This window comes from Bombus pyrosoma, linkage group LG8 (assembly GCF_014825855.1).
Source record: "Bombus pyrosoma isolate SC7728 linkage group LG8, ASM1482585v1, whole genome shotgun sequence".
NCBI lineage: Eukaryota > Metazoa > Arthropoda > Insecta > Hymenoptera > Apidae > Bombus > Bombus pyrosoma.
The window spans coordinates 270,982-291,413 of record NC_057777.1 but is presented as its reverse complement, the minus strand read 5'-3'; the positions used below and the strand labels follow the sequence as shown (position 1 = coordinate 291,413).

At 37.4% G+C, this 20,432-nt stretch overlaps 1 protein-coding gene and 2 long non-coding RNA genes across 7 annotated transcripts; 1 reads left to right on the top strand and 2 right to left on the bottom strand.

Moving 5' to 3' along the window:
• Positions 1 to 51: 51 nt before the first annotated feature.
• Positions 52 to 15,840, top strand: LOC122570220 (osmotic avoidance abnormal protein 3-like). Of its 5 annotated transcripts, none has more exons than XR_006317767.1 (7): positions 52 to 185; positions 2,602 to 2,673; positions 6,195 to 6,973; positions 7,366 to 8,061; positions 8,409 to 8,908; positions 9,370 to 9,869; positions 12,162 to 15,840. XR_006317767.1 is itself a non-coding variant. In XM_043732264.1 (6 exons), the coding sequence occupies exons 2-6, from the start codon at positions 2,602 to 2,604 to the stop codon at positions 9,795 to 9,797; spliced, it is 2,475 nt and encodes an 824-aa protein (XP_043588199.1). In that variant the 5' UTR covers positions 52 to 185; the 3' UTR covers positions 9,798 to 15,840. The 5 variants fall into 5 exon arrangements, 1 of the variants encoding a protein (XP_043588199.1); XR_006317764.1 differs by having other exon boundaries at positions 9,370 to 10,047; positions 10,136 to 15,840; XR_006317766.1 differs by having other exon boundaries at positions 9,370 to 10,252.
• Positions 4,759 to 6,747, bottom strand: LOC122570227. The gene is made up of 4 exons (XR_006317768.1): positions 6,609 to 6,747; positions 6,446 to 6,515; positions 6,172 to 6,322; positions 4,759 to 6,048 (listed from the first exon to the last, which is right to left on the bottom strand). It is a non-coding gene; the product is annotated as an uncharacterized LOC122570227 (long non-coding RNA).
• Positions 6,741 to 20,141, bottom strand: LOC122570228. The gene is made up of 3 exons (XR_006317769.1): positions 20,043 to 20,141; positions 17,387 to 17,506; positions 6,741 to 6,878 (listed from the first exon to the last, which is right to left on the bottom strand). It is a non-coding gene; the product is annotated as an uncharacterized LOC122570228 (long non-coding RNA).
• Positions 20,142 to 20,432: the final 291 nt, after the last annotated feature.

Here is a 20,432-nt window from a genome sequence, read left to right as displayed (position 1 = left end):
AGCGCAAGTCGACAACCAAGGTACTAGTAATTCACAACATTAGACCTGCTTGTCAGTTCAGGTGTGCTTGTCATGCAGTACGCTCGAATACATATCAAATTATTTCTACGGGGCACATGAGGGCACATATATCTCCACAATTATAGGATAATTCATATGTCGAAGAGGAAAATACGCTTATTGAAGTGAGTAATTTTGATTTAATTTGATTAATACTTTCTGTTAAACTATCGATGAAGTTATTATAAACTGTTTATAATCGTTTGCAAATTTATTTCTTCGGGCTTTTTTACATTTTTGATGGTCCTTGTTTTCAATCACACATATTAATATTTCAAATAACTTGCTTTGCTATAATTTTAAGGTTACTGAACTACATATATTGTTTTGTACAACAAAAACAATAGCATATCGTTTTAAAACATAAGTAGTTATAATCACGTCTACAACAAAAGTTTTAAAATTGTTTGTCCAATTAAAAGAATGTGTATAATTTTTGTTCAAAGATTCAGTAATCACTTTCGAATAGTTTTCGTATAATAGTATATTTGGTCGGTTTACAATCTTATAATTTGAATAAATGAATAAATTTGACGATAAAGTGACAATTAAATGCAATGTTAATATCAAATTTACATGCTCATTTCTCTTGTTGTTTAATAAAAACAAACAATTCAATTTTCATACATTATATAATTAAATGCTTTTTTTATTTACCATACAAAGTGTTTTGAAGAAAACTAAATTCACACGATTATTTAAAATTAATATTAAGATCGATTAACATAATTATCTTAAAGCAACAGTATACAATGTTTCGTAAACTGAGGGAAAACAATAAACTAGACTAAAATATGTATACACACGTGTTTTCTATTTCGAATACATTTTGGACTTTTTAGTCTAGTATATATATATATCAAATACAGTTGTATATTTAACTAAATGTTACAAAGGAAAACGTATTTTGTATAAAATAGAGAATATTCGGCAAACCGATATAAATCGATCTAGTCTAGTCGATTTAAACTTTCCTTACTACTAGGTCAATTTGTAGAGTTCACTCGGTTAGGGGGCCATCTCCTTATCTACCCTTTGTAATCAGAATTCATCTACATAGCAAGTGCAAATGTAAATGTAAAATACACCGAATGAATTGTACGCGGGCTTAACTTATGTCGTATTTACCCCAATCTAATATAATCTTTTTTTACTCGAGCACATGAGCGACACCTGCGTATGATTTATACCACTTATACACATCCATTAACCTTCTGCACTTGAGCTATTTGTATTTCTTGCATGTTTAATCCAATCGATATTTCCATCCAATTGATATCGATATTTGATAGTGCTTGACATGAAATTTTACAGTTATCCTTTAAAAGTTCATAACATAAAAATTTGCTAATTATATATACGCGGAAAATTATACAAATTAATGAATTCATGCAAAATATTCTACCCGTAACTTATTCAGTATACTCTATGCATAATTACGTTAGTTGTATTAACTGGTATTTATGAATATTTAAAACATTCTATTTCTAGTTTATTTATTATTCGTTTTATCTGTCATAATGGATAACGTGAATCTTGACAGCCTGATTGATACTTCAAGGTTGAAGATCATAGTTACATTCTTAGAATCAATTCGGTTTCAGTTGACGCCTTGAACTTGAAGAAAGTTGAAATTAGTTTATTAGTTTTTATATTTGACGTTTTTAGAATGTAGTACATGTAAATATAAATATTATTAAACAAAGGAGAGATATTATTATATGGAAAAATAAAATATTTTCCTTAGTTTCTCTACTCAATCTATAGGAATAAAAAATTTCTCGGTTAATCAATAATAACTCGTTTATTCTAAGAATTCAATTTTCATACAATTCATTACTGCTAGGTCTTATAGTTGCTATATTTTTCAAACAATCGATCCCAACATTTCAATTTGTAATGTAGTTTATGATCATAATTGCAAGATTTTTATTATCAGGTGTTCTTGTCGTATTATGCATTCTTAAATGGCACATTTGGTCATTTTACATTCAAATACAATTTTACGAACGCTGGTCACATACATAGAGGTGGGTTGTACGGCTTAGGCACACTATAATTCGGGGTGATTCAACGCGTAACTGAGTTCAAGGACAACACACACACACACACACACACACACACACACACACACACACACACACACACATTCTGTCGGCACACGAATGAAATACTTAACGAGCAGAAAGCAATGTTCCTGAGAAACACGATATCAAGTAATGTCGCCGATAATGGCTTCGAAAATTGCATGATATACTTATTAAAATGACGAAAATTCAATCCAATTAGCGATAACATTTTTGGTGACTTTTGGTATTCTCATTTAATTTATCGATACGTTGATTCGGGAAACATAATTTATTAATATATTCGACCGTTCAAATAGTGCAAAAGATACACAGAACAACTATGCTTTACAACAAAATAAAATGCATACTTAATTGCCCGTCAGTCACCAACTCTTCTACAATCGTTACGCATAACGACAATCCTCAAGGCAAAATCTCTTTCTCTTCCTAATCTAGTGTCTTTCATTTTTAGATGAGCGAGTCTGTGAAGGTGGCTGTCAGATGTCGCCCAATGAACGCTCGGGAGCTCCAGCAGGGATGCAGGGTACGTTCATAGAGGCGGACAATGAACAGCCACGAGATCGTCGACGCTTCTGAGTTCATGTCACATGCACCCACGCCACCAACGTGCGCTATGCACGCTTCCGCTTCTGTTTCTTGTTTTGTTTATTCGCGGAAAGTATGTGAATAACTCGTCATTGTTCTATCGAGCGCGTTGTAGCCTAGCGACCGTATCAAAACACGCGAGCAACATGCATGGACACTGTAATTTTTCTGCTAGGAAATTTTTTACGAGATTATCCTCTCTGAATCTTCGAATCTCTGACTCAAGTTCGTTGGATGAATGAATTTCGTCCGATTAAGGATGGTTTTAGTTTTATTAAATAAGTAAAGTCACCATGAAGATTCTGATTGATGTCTCTTTTTTTTTTTTTGCTTCGGATCTTTTGTTCTCAGATATGTGCAATGCGGGACGTTTAAGCCTCCAACGATTTTTCGATCGCGTATTTTACCAAATAATTTTGTTTAAATGTCGATATCTTTTTAAACAAATTTTTAAATATGTCACTTTGAAACCTGTTGGATATCGTGGTAGAGATGCTAATAAATAGCCACGTATTTTTCTAGATCTTTTTGAATGTCCCCCAACAAGCTAGAAACTCGACTTAGCCTTAAGCTCTCGTCCCACATTGCACAACGCGTTAGTAAAAAGAAAACCGCATTTTTTATTTATTTAAACCGAATAATTCCTTTTAATATTTTTAACGTCTTGTGGCTGTTAGCAACATGATGCGGCATTGAATGTTAGAATGACTGCAAACTCGTTTGAGGAGTCGAGTTTTTTTAACAAATAGAAACTGTCTGTCTTTAGTGTCGCACAGTGTTTAAATTTCGCTTATAACTGTTGTAACTATTATAATTCTGCAGTAAACCATAAAAAGCTTGAATTTCTTTCACACCATAAAAGAGAAAAAAAGATTGATCGTATAATATAGGTTATGAATTCGACAATTTACATCGGAAATAAAATAAAGAAATCCCGGTTAATAAAATAGAGAAAATCCCGGAAAATAAAGAAATTATAAAATATTATGACACGATATTCGACTATTCACATCAATAAAACTGTAAATTTCTTTTGCACAAATGCTATGTAATGTAATGGAAGGGTTTAGCTATTTGAGAAATTCTCGATTTCAAAATTGTTCAATCTTTAAGATGTAGATTAAATAAAAGCAGGTCTTCTAATCTCACAGATAAATCACACATCATGCTTACTTCAAGTACCTAATACATACTATTCCAAAGTTATAATTATATGGAAGAATACAGGAAAATAAAAAATACGACAGTTAACTCTTAGTTTGTATACTATGTTTGTAACTTCTGTGATTTAATAAAAATCATTTTATCGAGATATTCATAATTTTTCAAAGGTTTCGATCGACAAGTTTTTAATTATGCCTTGAATGTTTTACGGGCGTTTTGTGAATACGCATTGCAATTCGCTTCGTGTGAACCGAAACTCAGACCAGGTGAAAACACGAGAAACTATAAATATGTCGTTTAATAATTAGCGTGGAACTTTCAAATCTGAAACTATCATTATACCGTTGTTATGAATCAACAAATATGTGCGTGTATTTATCGCGAATCGTACGATCGCACCTACGCAAAAGTTACACGTACACGCAGCGTGCACATGTGCCTCTTATGGCAGTGTGTCAACCACGTGTGTCCCCGTGCATGAACGTAAAAGAAGGAAAAACAAGGAGGATGTAAAATTGGTAGCACGACTGTGGCTTTCCATCGATTTGGCATATATTCCGCTTCATCGATAAGCATGTGAATACGTATGTAAACTATATATATATATATATGCATATATATAGGCATGTAAAATGATGTGTGCAACGACGCGGTTCGATACCACTATCTATGCATCAGTGTATGCACCGATCAGCTTAGCGTGCCTACGTTACCTTCTGAATATCTTATGGAATAGTAAATTTAATGACGACTCACTGTACACGATGGTCCGTGATACGTAGCTGTGAGGTACGTTGATGGACGGTACGATGAAAGTGGAAAGGGACTTCAAGTCAACACGTGACAGATAGAATACAAGTTTTCTTTTCTTTTAATTGTATTTACGTTTGCTTTTCATTACATAAGAAGCATAGAATGTTAACTTTGTTAAAAGAATTTGTGCGCTGTATTCGTTCAATTTTATCAAGTTTGATAATGTAGGAATATACGTACGAATATACGTACGAATATAGAAATGTATAGAAATAATTTAAGATACAGGAATTATCAGGAAAAATATTCGTTATTTCATATTTTGCTGTCCGATGCATTTAGAGTATTTATTGTGTCAAGTTTAATTGTTAATTAATATTTTGTTGGATCATACCCCGCTCTACAATTTTAATTTCATTTCATTTTATTATATCAGATTTAACTCTCGACCAACGTTGTTGAATCACGTGTCACTACGGAAATTTTAATCAGAGTACTTGACAGATCTAAAAGTATCGCGGTCATCCATCTAGCGTAGCAGCTGGCTTTCAATTATATCTCTGAAACTTATTTACTCGATGTATCGAATGGAAAATGAGAAAACAAGCCCGAATCGATAATTTAGTTAGAATACTGAAACAGGAAGAAGCGACAATTGCGTTTTATTATTATTTCCGCGAAATTCAATCGATATGAGTATGAACTACGAACTATCGCTCAACCGACGTTGCAAATAATAACCACATTACACAGATAGTTTTTGCTTAACGAGTATAGAGAGGTGTCGCGATACAACGCTATTGTTCAGTGGTTGGTCGATCAATTAGTTTTATAAAAAAATTAAATAACTTTAATCGTTCTTGCGCGCGTTACTTGTAAATTACGGGAGTGCGGTTATAGGTTTTAATTTCAAACGCAAAGTCTTTTGCTCGATCGATATTCCGCTCGGATGAAATTTACAAAAACTTGTTATTAATAAAGGCAGGAACATTTGCGAACATTTATCCTCTTTTATACACGTAGTTCGCTTTTAAAAATCGACTAAACAGAAAAATATTTGCACAACGGAAACCTACATGCATGCACACTACGAACTTAAGAAAACATATTTTTCCAAGTCACGGTGTTTCGTAAATGTACAGTGACCTTAATTTATGCTGCAGTATATCGCGCTATATCTGTATTTTGATCTTACATTATTACACGCGATATTACACACCATTGCGCTCTTCTTCCTCGGTTCTAGCCTCTTTTATTTCTTCTCCATTCTTTCTCCGATCCTCGTTACTTTTCGCGTCTCTATCCTTTTCTTTCTATTCCCTCTGCGTCTTCGCATTCTTTCGTTATATACTGCTAAACAGTCGTCAATTTTTTAACTTTGACAGCTATGAAAGAGCTACAAGTAACAAAGCTATTAAATTGATTACCAATTATTAAATATTACCAAGCTTATATTATTAATAATAATGAAATTTCGTCGACCTTTACTACACATCTATTGGTAAACTCGAAAATTCACCTATCGTATTTTCACCTGCGCAGAACGTGGTAACGATCGATTCTGCGTCAAAATGCTGCACGCTCGAGTGTCCAGCAGCCGCAGGCCCCGGAAACGGCAAGGTGTACCAATTTGACGCCGCCTTCGGTCCGGAATCGACTACAGAATTTGTCTACGAAAACGTTGGTTCGGTCATCGTGGAAGCTGTGCTGGACGGCTACAATGGCACCGTGTTTGCATACGGACAAACAGGTTGCGGGAAATCGCACACAATGCGTGGATTCATCGAACGTACTTTAGACCACATCTTCGAGGCTACGTCGACGGCCAGCGCGGAAATGAGATACTTGGCCCTGCTGAGTTACCTGGAAATTTACAACGAACGATTAAGGGATCTATTGCAAGATGGTGTGAGCGATCTGCTGACCTTGAAAGAGGATCCCAATCGTGGAACTTACGTGGCTGGAGGTTTGAGAGAGGTGACGGTGAAAGATGCGGCGGAATGCGCACGACTGGTCGAACAAGGTGATAGAAGAAGAGCCGCTGCAGCTACTAAAATGAACGCAGCTAGTTCCAGGAGTCACGCTGTGTTGACGTTATCCTTGGAAACGCTGGCCATTAACGAACAGAGCAGTAAGACTGAGAATACGGTGAAGAGAGGAAGGCTTCACCTGGTGGATCTTGCTGGGTCCGAGAGGCAAGCGAGGACTGGTGCTACCGGAGACAGACTGAAAGAGGCAGCTAGCATTAATTTAAGTCTTTCCGCGTTGGGTAACGTGATCAGTGCGTTGGCTGCTGGTCATGGGAGACACGTGCCATATAGGTATGTTGGTAGACTGATTAGACGAAATTTTAGAATCCTTAGGATAGAAAGTCCCCGTAAAAGTATGATAGGCGACGCAACACGGCATAGTAGAATCATAGTTTTTCGAAAACTACATCTCGGACGTAAGTTTCGTTAAAATCGGCCATTTATACCAGGTGATTGGTTCTAACCAACGTAACTAACCTCGTTAGTTACGTTGAGAATAACGTCGCAACATTAGATAAGGTCACGTAAAAATGTTAGTCGTTGAATAAATTCTTGGAGTTATGATCGTGAACGTTTCGAGAATTGTCATCGTATCTCTTACAACACTTCGCGGATATATCGGCTGTACTTTAAAGGCCTATACTAAAGGGATTAATTGTTTCCTTTGAAAATTCCCTATCCAGAGACAGCAAGCTAACCAGGCTACTAAGAGACAGCCTCGGTGGAAATGCAAGAACACTAATGATAGCTTGTATAAGTGGCAGCGACGTGGACGCCGAAGAAACTCTGAGTACCTTGCGATACGCAGCCAGAGCTCGATGTATCAAGAACAAACCTGTCATCAACGAGGATCCGAAAGATGCTTTACTCAGGCAATATCAACTAGAACTGCAACGTCTAAAAAAGTTACTCGAGTCGAACGATCAGTCGCTGGTAAAGGAGATTGCCGCGAAGGCAGAAATCGAAGACGAAGAGAGTATCGAGCAACGGGAATACACCGAACATGTGAAAAGATTAAAGGAGGAGTGCGAACACTCGGATCTATCTGCTCAGAAGCTTCGAGAGGAATTGCAGGCTATGAAGATTCGCTACGAAGCTGGTACTATTAGCGATACGAGGCCCAAGCCTGTTTCTCAGCAGCCGATGGACGAACAGGATGTGGAACGGGAGGAAAGGCGAAGAAAGAAGCGAGAGGCGGCCATGCAAGAGGTATTGAAGAGATTGGAGAAGTTAACTATCGGAGGAGAGGAGCAGGGAAATACCGAATTGAGGAGGCGTCGAGAAAGAAGAAGGAAGAGGCTGGAGGCTCTTGCTTCGGCTCTGGAGACCAGCGCTCAGGAAGGAAACGGAGGCGTGTTCCAGGTGTATGGTCAACTCCGGTTAGTAGTTTTAACCTGTGAAAGCTGCGTCAAATATGTATGCACGGAACGGTTCGTGTAATTGAAACGTACGTGTATACGCCTCTTTCGTTCGTTGAAGTTAGAAAATTTACGCTATTGGATTCTATTCTTTTAACAATTCGTACGATGAAATCTAGATTCTAGATTTTCTGATTCCACGAAGTTTCAAGAAACTCGAGTATTTATACGAAAGTATTAATAATATAATTGAAAGTAAAGTATACGATGCAACTTAACGGGTTGCCTGGTATTATTACGATGAGTACGTTTAGATGTCTCGATCATTATATGTTTTTCTATTCGGCTAAAATTATATTCCCACGTAGATCGACGGAAGATGCGCTGAAACGAATGGCGAAACGAGCGAAGCAACTCGAAGCGGAAGCAGCTGATCTCCAAGCTTGCTGGGACGCGGAGCGACGCGATCTTTTGCGCAGAGAACTGCTTACCTCGCAAATATGCGACGCGATGGTTCCTCATCTTCGACCCGGATGTCCGTTTCGCGATGTCGCTGCCGTCAGATCCACGGCCACTTGGAGCGACGAGCTGGGTCGTTGGAGATTACCGGATACGACGCCACATATTTCCCTTCCTCCGGCGTCGTTAGTGCCCAAAGACAATGTACAGTACAACATAGTGCCTTCCAAACCTGATCTTAATAATAATAGGAATAACGAGGATAACGTGGACGAGATCGACGTGGAAGCTGAGAACGAGGAGAGCAGCGAACAGGAACAAACGAAGAAACTCGATATCGTTGACACGTACTTTCGACGAAATAGGATCGACAAGCTCTTAGCTCACGTCAGAGAAGCAAAAACTTTTGGTGAGCAACGATATAAAAGCGATGAAAATTTGGAAGATATCGGTCGTTATTACGTAGATCGAGGCTTTGCCTTTTTTTTTTTTTTTTTTTTGTAAAACCGTTGAATCCGTCGATGCGTGACGATCCCGACGAGACGTTTCTATCTACTGTTTCTATACGTCGAGCAGAATCGGAAAATACGACGCTGGAACTTGCATGGTATTTTATTGTTCTGAAGATCGTCTAGGTCCGAACGGCCGCTTTCCTTATTTTTCTCGTTATACGCACGCTACGACAACGTAAACGATAGAGTCTCGTGAAAATCCATAAGGATGCACGCATCGACGGATCGACCCAAGAGGCTCGTTGCTTTAAATCTAGAAACCTATTTCCTCCTCCAAACGTGCACGTGACTAGTAAAACCGGAAAACAGAAATCCTATATAACAAACGACGAGATAAACAATCATAACCGCGTTGTAGAACCGGGCAGCCGACTCAGCAGATCAGTTGGTTCCGAGGACAGCGTTCCTTTTGGAGGCAATCGTCTTCAACTGAACGCCTTAAATCTGCAAAGTAGCGCGCCAGTGATCGGCGACTTGGATGGTTACAGGCCAACGCAACGTCTACCGACCGGACGAACGAGCCGACCAGGTTGGACGTTGGAAGAAAATTCGATAAATAAGAAAGGTTGTCTCGTTAATCAAACGATAAAACGAAATCCTCCTCGAATCTTGGAGGCGTTGCCCTCGCAACGCAATCCCCAAGGTACGAACGGTGTCTTCAAGTTTGGAAATAAAGCCACGTCGGAGAGAATATCCGACAAACTGTTGTCGGCATTCGATCGCAACCAAGCGGATGACAACGCTAATTCGACGCTGGTTGAACACGCTCGTTCCCCCACGTATTGAGATCGAAGGCACAAAGCCACTGACGGTTGGCAACTGCGGACTAGGACGACATCAGTGGGAGACGCGGATCAGGTACTCCTACTATAGCAGTTACACGATTAGCTGCTTTAGAATCGGTCGATTTTTCTTATCAGGTTCTACGTATATACGTATTTCATCTTTCTAGCGTCAAATTTGTATAATCGTACTAACGCGCGTACCACCGTACGCGATACGAAATTCAATAGGCTTCGACTTAATTAATTAGAATGTAAATACCGTAATGAATACGATACGATACGCAAATGTACAGTTTGCCGCCACTGTGCATGTATTATTTATCGTATATCCCATTCTAGGTATTACGATATGCGTGTCCAGACTGCACACGTTAATGTGAATTTATATTATTACGAATACTTTAAATTCAAATTATCACCACGGGGAAAGATGTAGAATCTAACTGGAAATTTATCGTACGTACTACAAAAATTCTTTATCTCGGATATTTCATATACTTTTGTGCGTCACACGTATCCTATGCATTTTTCTAGTTTCGACACGTAGATGCACGGAAAACAGATATCCACGGTTTATTTGTAAATAATTTAAATCTTAAACTTTCCTTGTACTTTTTAGTATTTCTATCTTCGTTTCATTTATACTCATTTTAACGATTATTAAAATATTGCTTTATTAAATGTACGCGTTTTATATTTATACACTGTAACGCGTATAACTCTATTCCGTTATCGAATTATTCCGTTACAGAGGTAAAAGTTTCCTTTACGCGAGATACGTGCATACGTGGATCTCATGAGAAATAACGTGAGAATAAACGAGATAAGGTGTACGTAATATCGCGAGTCATTCTCGTTCTCTTTCACGATGAAAGAGACCTTGATCTGTCGACTGATCTTATATAGGTTTTAATTTGAACATTTCGCGAACTGGTTCGGGTGAATGACATTTGTATACAGGGCGTTCAGCTATAAATTTATCGCTCGTTCTGCCACGCCCTGTATGTACATATGTCGTAACAAATTACGTTAGCGTATATTAAGAAATTCTGAAATTTGAGAAGACGTTCGTAATAGACGAAACGTCTATTAGACGATACTCGGACGTAAACTGACCTCGTGTCTCGTCGGCGGTAGACATAGGTTTTCGCTGACAAATTACTATCGTACCCTACGAATCGTTTCGCTTTTCGTAATACGAACCAGTCGTTATATAGCGTATACAAGGTATATAGCGATAAAATTTGTTTTGCAAACTAACGAGAACGATGACACAAAAGTCACCACTGGGCCAAGGGTACACAGTCGAAGTGCGTTCATTTCAATATAAAATACATTAGAATTTTTAAGTACACGTGCGAACGTTCCGCCATATAAAGATGTTGTTGATCGAGTATCGACGGATCAAAGAGTTGCCGAATAATGCAAAACGCCGACTAATGAAACCATAAAGGCAAATACGTTCGAAAATTTGTTTTCGTTTTTACTAGAGCTATCTAAACGACCGACACAACTATCTCTTCCACCTCTGTGAATATTTTAAAGATATCGATTGTCACAACTTGACTGATGTTTATGCAAATCCGTACTTTCGCGAATACAAATCAGAAAGGTGGAATTCGGACGGGAAAAAAAAATTGTCTTGCCGGCTAAATATTATAAACAGCAGCTAAATTTGGATATCTCGCGTACATATTTTCTCATATTACGCATATTCATATTTTCTATAAACGCATAAAAATCCACGGCCTAGCCGTAACGTTGGTTCAGCCACTTTCGTTTCGTTATAAAACTTTATAGATTTATCGTCTGTGTTTAAAAAAAACTTATTATTTCGAAGCTAGAAAATTTATAGTCTCTTTGGAGCTTCTCTTACGATCCATAAATTATCATAATATCGTGTCCCGTTCGCATTTCGTGGTAATCTCTAGAATACGTTTTACAGAAATGAAAATAAAAATTCGCGGTTAACAAAAGGAAAAGTATTTCAATTGCAACTTACATATCACAAATTGCATAAATATTGATATTCGCCTATTAGTACAGAGATTAATTCGGAGATTCCCTACGGCTCTTTTTCTTTCCCTTCTTCTATTTTCGTAATTGTCTATTTACAATCATGTGGATATATTTATTTGACAAGTTCATCTAGATCTCGTGGCATTCGTCCCCGTTAGAGCTCTAAAAGTAACGTCATAAAGGTTACACGCACACACACACAGGCAGTGTTACGCAACATCTTGGCCCGTGGAATATATCGATAGAACCAGCCTCGTACAAAACATTCGAGTTAATTAATTTCTATCTACGAACGTGTAATCTCTCCAAAGATGGTAGAAATGAATTTTCTTGATGCTTGTTACAGGAAGTTTGAGCGTTTCAAGCGTGTATCCTACGAACGCGAAAGCAACGAATGCCCTTGTGCAATCGGTTTCCATACCTACTTGGTCGGGGATGACGAAGACCACGTGTGAACTTTACTTTTCGTTATGGGAAGATAGCGATCTAACGAACGACTCTCTGCCTTCCACTCCTCTGGTTTTTAACTCGTTAAGGACGAACCAGCGAAATATCATGTAAAAGTTGCGTAAACGCGGCAGTATTAAAAAGAGGTAAATAAAGTAAGTTATTATTTTGTCAAGTTAGAAAAAGATCCAACGGAATAATCGTCTCTCGGAGAATAACAGATTACTCGATGTAAATACATTATACGTAACACGTACAAGATAGGTATTTCAATTTCTTCGAGTTGCATGTTTATTTCGGTCCATCGTGTCGCAGCTGTTTTCTGATATTTTTGTCCTATCAGGTTGCTTTTTGATATCTACAATTTTTACTAGAATCAGTTATACGTTTAAACGATCTTTTTACGACCTTTGATATGATTTTCAACCAACGTACGATACGATTAAGGCGTCGTTATCGATCTACCCATCTAAGATATGTATGGCAGATGTAAGCACAAAATATTCGATTTCGTCACTTTTAGGCTTCGTTTGGAAAAAATCAATCTCTCCGCTTTTGTACGCCGACGCCACTACTTGTTGCTATAAATAGATTGAATAGAATCTCAATTTCTTTCGTTCGAAAGATCATGGAGAATGTTACGCAATCATCGAATGCTAACAAAACTCGTCAGAAATTAACTTATCTGCAAGGGAATCGTACAAAAGATTTCGTTATCCGTTTTTACATCTAATCTACGTTGAACTGTGACTTTAATTGCAAACGACCATCGAACTGGAACCAACTAGTACTTTCTGTGAAATCCACCGGGCCGCGCAGTTCGACGCACTTTTCAAGGAAATCTCGACGCTGGTCGTTAATAGAAAAAAAAAAAAAAAAGAAAAAAAGAAAAGAAAAGAAAGAGAGAAAATTCCCAAATCGGTTGAAATCCGAAGGAGCTGTAATTCGATTCGGATTCGAGCAAACTAACGGAAACCGATCGAAAATCTAATCTGAACTAAAATGAAATCAGCTTTCGAAACGTGCTATAAATTTACAGACAATTAATATTGGCAGTAGTAAACGAAATCTATTGCTTTCGGTGCAATGTGTGGGTAGCGCGAAACAACCGACAGGGATCGTAGGACTGTACTTCGGTAGTCCGTGCTATAGATCGTTGTCGTAGATAGAGCTTTCCATACGTACGTTTCCATACGTAGGTACAAAGAAACGACGCTGCTTCGATCTCTACTGCGTAGGAGCGACGGAACTTTGGCGCGCGCAAAGTAAAAAAGGAGAAACTTCGACGGTAGTCGTTGTAATTACACGATGACGGAAAACTCTGTACAGTCGCGGTTGCCTAGCGTTCGTTGCGATACTTTTCGGATGAAATACCGATTTATCGTTCCTCGATAAAGATCGTTGCGAAATATCCGCCTTATAAGAGAGATTTCAGGTGTACCAGCGGCGATTTTCACCAGACACACGCGCGCCACTAAAAAGTGCCAGAGAAAGAATCAAAGTTGCTAAAGTCTAGCTGCGATCCATCTACCATGATGCTATGAAATTTTTGTACGTGGAGCTTTGCTCGAGCGTTACGCGGTCGTAAGTAGAAAAAGAGGTGAAATAAAAGGAAAAGTTTGTAAACGAAAGTGTATTATGGTTTCCGTCATTCGCTTTAGAAATTAATTGCCTCTTTCTTACAGCGGACTGTAACAGAATGACTTCTTTATTTTGTTCTTTTCTTCCATAATTGGAAAGTGTATCGTTGTAGCAGAAAATCGTATTTTGTAAAACGTCCTGTTGCTTCGTGCATGCGAAATGGAAACGAGGAATTCGTTATTTCCGATTTTAATAATTTTAATGATTAATAAATAGAAAATAGAAAATAAAAAATTGCGTAAGAGATGCTAGTTTCTTCCGACGTGAGAATCGATATCGATTCGCGATACGCAGCCACGATATCAAAAAAACGAACCGAAGCCAAAGACGAACGGTGCCAAAGATCATATCCCCTCGAAGATTTTAGAGAAATTTCACAGCCAGCCGCACGAACTGATCGAACAACCAGCGACTCTCTCCTAAAACCTTTACTTTCCATTGAATCTTCGGAAAGAGGAAACACGGAACAGAGTTCAAAACTACCTACGACGATTTTTTTCTGAAAAAAATGTAACAAACGCGGTTTAGTTTATTATACGCGTGTAAATAACGCATTTCCAGTTAATTATCTTTCGAAATACGTTTGTCAACGTTAATCGGAAATTAATTGCCGTTCTCGAGTCGACGTAACGACGATAATCTATAATTTCGCAACACTCTGGTAACATTCCGGTAACATTAACGCGCCTCGTACGAAATACGCTTTTAAACGAACGAACATCGTTATTCCAAGTGGAAGATGATTTAGTCGGTCGTGTTCGAAACGCGCAGTAAACGCTTCGTGTAATAAAACCGACACGTAAGTATTTTCGTTGAAGAAAATAAAAGTGGCCTTGAATCTTGCAAAACTAACGATCCGAAAAAACAAGACAATTTCTCCAGCTTTCTTCAACGCCGAACGCAACTTTTCCCCGCATCCTCTCGATAGATCGGCTCAAGAAACGAAGAAACATTCGTACGTTCGATTACCATCGAGTTGAGATCAAATATAAATTAACTTTAAACCCTGCTACATTTTACTACGTTTTCTACGTTTCACAGCAGTGAATAGCAGGTGTCAGATATACAATAATTAGTTCTACCGATGGTCTCATCGCGTATCGCGGCTTATTGATATCGCGATATTGATATTATAATCGACTGTTCAAATACTTTGCTGATCTTTGCAAACTGCAAGCACGCAACAGATGTCATCTAATTTTTATATACTTTGTCAGACACGTTTCAAACTTTGTCGCTACGTGCGCGCGATATGCCCCGATATGCTACGAATGCCTCGTTAGTGCGCTAATGGGTGTTTCAAAATATTTCGCGTAACGCGTATATATATATATATGTATGCAAAAAGTTGTCACTCTACCCACGATTAGGTTCCTTGGGATGTCATTAACGTTCGGTGCTCGTTATATCCTTTATATAATATTTTACCTTGCGCTCTACTAGGAATCCGTAACGCGCAAAACAAAGAGTTCCTACGATCGTTTTCCTCGATACTCGGTGTCGTAGAACTGATAAAACATGCTGCGAGACTCGGGACAGCCGTATTATTTATTGGCTAATAAAGTCGATCTGAAATTACTCGTAATCGAGTGAAACGGTCGTAAAGATCGGGGTTAGGAAAAAAAGTGTCGCGAACGAGCTCGCCCGTTCGAACATTCGGGGATAACGAAAGCGAATGAGCTCACCCGTTCGAACATTCAGAGAGAACGAAAGCGAATGATGGAAAAAGCCAGCTTACCGTACACACGTGTGTAACGGCGATGGCTCACTTTTACTTTCTCTGTTTCGCGCGAAACGCAAAATAGCGGCAGCGAGGCTGGTAAATGCCGCTTCAAAAAGCAGTCCGCTTTCCCTCTCGTCCTGTATCCAGATATCGAAACATGGCCGCCGCCGCCGCCTCCTCCTTTGTCGTTTCTTATCGTTTCGATCAACGTTTCGTGACACTTGCCGTCCGTAGATCAGCCATTCGAACGGGTTCTTGGGTGGAATTTGCATTATTTTTCAAAACCACTAATTACATCGGCGATTGTACAATAGTAATCGAATAGTAATCGAAAGTTCCATATAGGCTCGAGAAGGTAAGATAGAGGCGAGCAGCGAGCATATTTAACGTTTAAGTTTTCATTTATTGCCTGTTGTCCATTGTTTCTCATTTGTCATATCCGCTACTAATAATCTTTGTGCGTTAAAACATAATTTTTCGAAATGTGTTTCGAAACTTTAAATCTTATCTTATTATCTTTGAAAATAGTAAGTAACTTTAAAACCCGTAAAAAATTCGAAACACTCACATTCGCGATTTACCGAATTAGAATTAACTTCCAATTTCTATCAAACTTGAAAACCCATTACCCTTAATAGAGTCGGCGTCGTACTTTCCACCGTTCAATTCTGTTTCGAGGAATTGCAAAACATATAATGAACTAAATCACTCTAGGTGTACTTGATTTGTTACCGTCGTGAGATTGCAAAATACGCAACTACAACGTTTCCTTTTCCCATTAATTGCGCTACGTACATGTACATATACGTACGCGTGTATGTTGTTTCTGCCGTCATATTATGGTAAAAAACAAAGTTACATTTTATTATGTACTTTCCTATTTCTCTTCGTAAATATTTAATATCTGAATATTCCCAAATTTCTTAAGATTGTTTTCAACAACACAGTACTTGAGCGAAATGAAAATGTTTTCTGGCATTTTTGTTACAAAATTATCGGTATTATCATTTAAATATCAGGCAATTAAATGCATTTAAGATGAAATTTAATAGTTGTTTAAGTAGCGATTTAATATATTTAAGATGAGACCTACATTTTTATCTGCAGTTTCGCAAACTTTTTTCCTAAATAAATCACGAAGAAAACGTTAAACTATCTACGTGTATGTGCAATATCCGGCCAAATCTATTATACGTTGATAAAACAGTTCGAAAAGGAATAAGCAATGAAAATGGACGTGATATATCTTTTACGAAATAGCTATACCTTTTACCACGGTAGAAGCTCGTAGATATAAATGGCTAAAATAAGCAAATTTTCAAGGCTACATAGGCATTTGTCACGGATACATTCGTTAAGTGGTTAATAAACTTACTCTGGCGAAAAGCAATAGTATATTTACCTTAACCGAAGAGAGCAGACATTTCACATATTATTGTCATATGTATTCCTAGTAAACAGTTAATTTCAACACGTGGTGTTATTTCGAGGTTATGTCGTCATTTGAAGGTTAAAAATACTAACTTGGCATAGATAAACATCAAGAAAAATTGGTCCCATCGCGAATTCTCGCATATTGCCGCGATTATGTCACGCATCCTGCATTGGTCTCAAGTTCAACTGGCGTGTTTCATCGCCTTTCGTCCGACGTGTCTCCCTTTTCCTCTATAATCGCGGAAAACAACGTTTCCCGTGGCAGGAAATATCAGCATCGTGTAATGCGAATCAGAGCAAAGTAGAGCACCGATCTTGTTACTCACCGTATTTCACGCGAAACCGTTGCTACGCGAGCCTCTTCCACGCGGAGGACAATTTGAAATTGACATTGTGATCGTTGCAGCTGCTTTAAAGAGGATTTTCCTTCGCTCAGACTGAACTTTCTACGACACATGATTCACTATGTAGATAAATATTGAGCTTCGGAACGAAGCTATATTAGCATGAATATGAAAAATTCTTACTGAGAAAAGTGAGAAATGATTACAATTACATAATTATTTAGCATCGGTAACGAATAATTATAATCAACAAAGAATGTACAATAATAATTATAGGATAAACTGAAACAATTGATTTGAAAATTTATGAGGATAATTAATTATAATGTTCGCAATGTAACGTTTTAACCACATACATATATTGGATAAATAAAATCAATTATGGATTCGTATGAATTGTAAGATATTTTTCGATTAGGCTCTTTCTTATAGCAGCATATATCAAAAACGAAAACTTAATAAACTTCCGTAAAGGTTAAACGACTAGTTGATAGACGTCTATCAAATCATCATAAAAATACAGTTGCAGGATTCACTTGCTGTTTCAAATAAAAGATACTAATTAAATTAATTCTCATATTCTTACAATAAATGATTCAAAGTATGCGTACATACATATCTAAACACCTCTAAATAATAATTTTCGCCTTTCTTTTCTAAATTATACTTTCCAACGATACTGTGTACAATCATATAAAAATATCCACACTTTATCTAACCGTAATGCCCAAATAATGCCTGTATATAAATAGAAACATATTTTTAAACACAGCGATCTCATGGTATCAGATGACCTCTAAAATGTTTTTCTCTTTAATTCACAATAATATCATGTACTATTCGCTAATAAAAATAAGTACAAACTCTCAGATTACATATATTGAACTCTCGTGTAACAATTCATTACAAGCAATTATTTTCCTCGACGTTGCGATGTTGAAGGTCTAATTCGACATTGAACATCTACAAACTATAATATATGCCTCTATAGAGTCATTTGTATTTAAAATATCTATCAACATCATCGACAACATCAATGTTATTGCTGATTGAGAAAAATATTTTAAAAGATATACATCAAAGTCACTTAATTATTCGACAACGAATTCCAAGCGTCATACGATCGCGAAGTTTTAAGGAGACAAAGTCGACACGGAGAATGCCGCCAGGGTCACTGTACGCTACGTCCGTTTATGTGCACCATAGCCTGTATACTATATGATCATAAGAAAAGCAGAAACGGCAAGAGGTATAGATCTATGTTCTATTTCAAACATGACCAACGGTCAATTATCACGTTTTGTTACAGTTACAAATGGCAACGATCTTATTCCGTGCCCTCCTCTCGCTACTCATGTAACTGATGTATCTCTAAATATCTGCTATTATATACTTCATTCTTTAAAGCAGCCATTACGAGACGTCGCGCCGCATACAACGCTTGTGCCTAAAATAAGAATTAGTCAGAAGCTAACAGCTAACCGAAAGATCCAAAGAATTAGCGGCGTAACTGGTACTGATATTTCGCTCTTAACCGTACGAGTTCCAACCAACGATTCATAGCATAACTAACAGGGGAGACGAGTGAAAGAAGCGGAGAGGCCACAAAAAGATTACGGGGAAAGAAGACGAAGGATATAAGTACTCATATACATATGGCAGACATGTGTTTAATATATGTATACACACACACACACACACACACACACACACACAGCAACGTTATCTTTAGAGGGAAAGAGAGGAAGGCGAATACAGTTAAGTAGCGGCACTTTGATCTACAAATGTACCGTGTGTTCAAGTTTCAAGCAAATCGCAATACGGCCAATGATACATACTTGCCATTAATTAATTGACAACATAATAGAATTTGGTATATGCAATATTGACAAACTAAAAAGAAGTTTTGTAATCTCAAACTAAAATATCGGACAATATTAATATACAAATTTTTATTCGTTGGAAATATTTGACAATAAAATTATGAAGTAAAACTACAATATTTAAATATTTAATATTTAAATTAATATGAGCGTAATCTTTCTAGCAAAAACTATTTTCTTTTTAACTCGCTAATGTTTCTCTGGACTAACCGTTACGTAAGGAACGTTTATAATTGTACTCAAAATTTAGGATAAAATTTGTCATATTTTCCTTAGTCAGTGCCCCCATATCGCACAATTTACATTACACACATTGGCTCACGAAAGAGTTTGAACACGTAAAAAATTTGTACGTCCATATTCTTATATGCGTTATATAAAACATTTTGAAACTTCGTTAGCACCGTACGAGATGAAACGCGGCTGTCATAAGAAATTTCTCGACTAAAGTCAACTACAAGTTTCTCGACAAAAATCTTCGAATTCGCTAATCTTTCATAGAAGTGGTTGTATAAAAAAATGTCAACATTTTGAGAAAATTTATAGATCGACTCAAGATTATATTAAATTAAAATATAGTCGGAAAAGATCAGTAATAGTTTGTAAATAATTTACTGAGAGAACAAAATGTTCCTTGATCAGAATTTTATATTCCATTCGAATTACAGAACGATACAAACCATGTTGATCACTTCCATAAATTAATATGTAAGAGAAAATAACAATAGCATTTTGGCAGTATTTTTTAAACTTACCTTGGAATTTACGGTTATGTTATGTTCTTACTCTTGCGATAAATAAACTCATAGAGATAAGCCCCTCGTTGTCTGAAATGTTCGATACTAATTACGTCCCTAAGAAATGAAATTAAAAGTTTCATAAGAACTGGTCTCGATTAGTCTGGCGGCCCGGAGGCTAGCATACGATTATCAATATCGCAGATATCCGTCAAGCAATAATGGCAATGTCAACAACATAATGTAGATAATATTATCGTACTTTATCGTATGGTACAGTCTGCTCGTCAGAGCGCTGCGCACAAAGGGATCTATGTTAGAGTTGGTCCGGAACGAGCGTGGCGGAACTAGCGAACCAAGAGTGTGCATTTTGGTATCTGAGATCGGCGGCTCACGGAAAAATGAGTG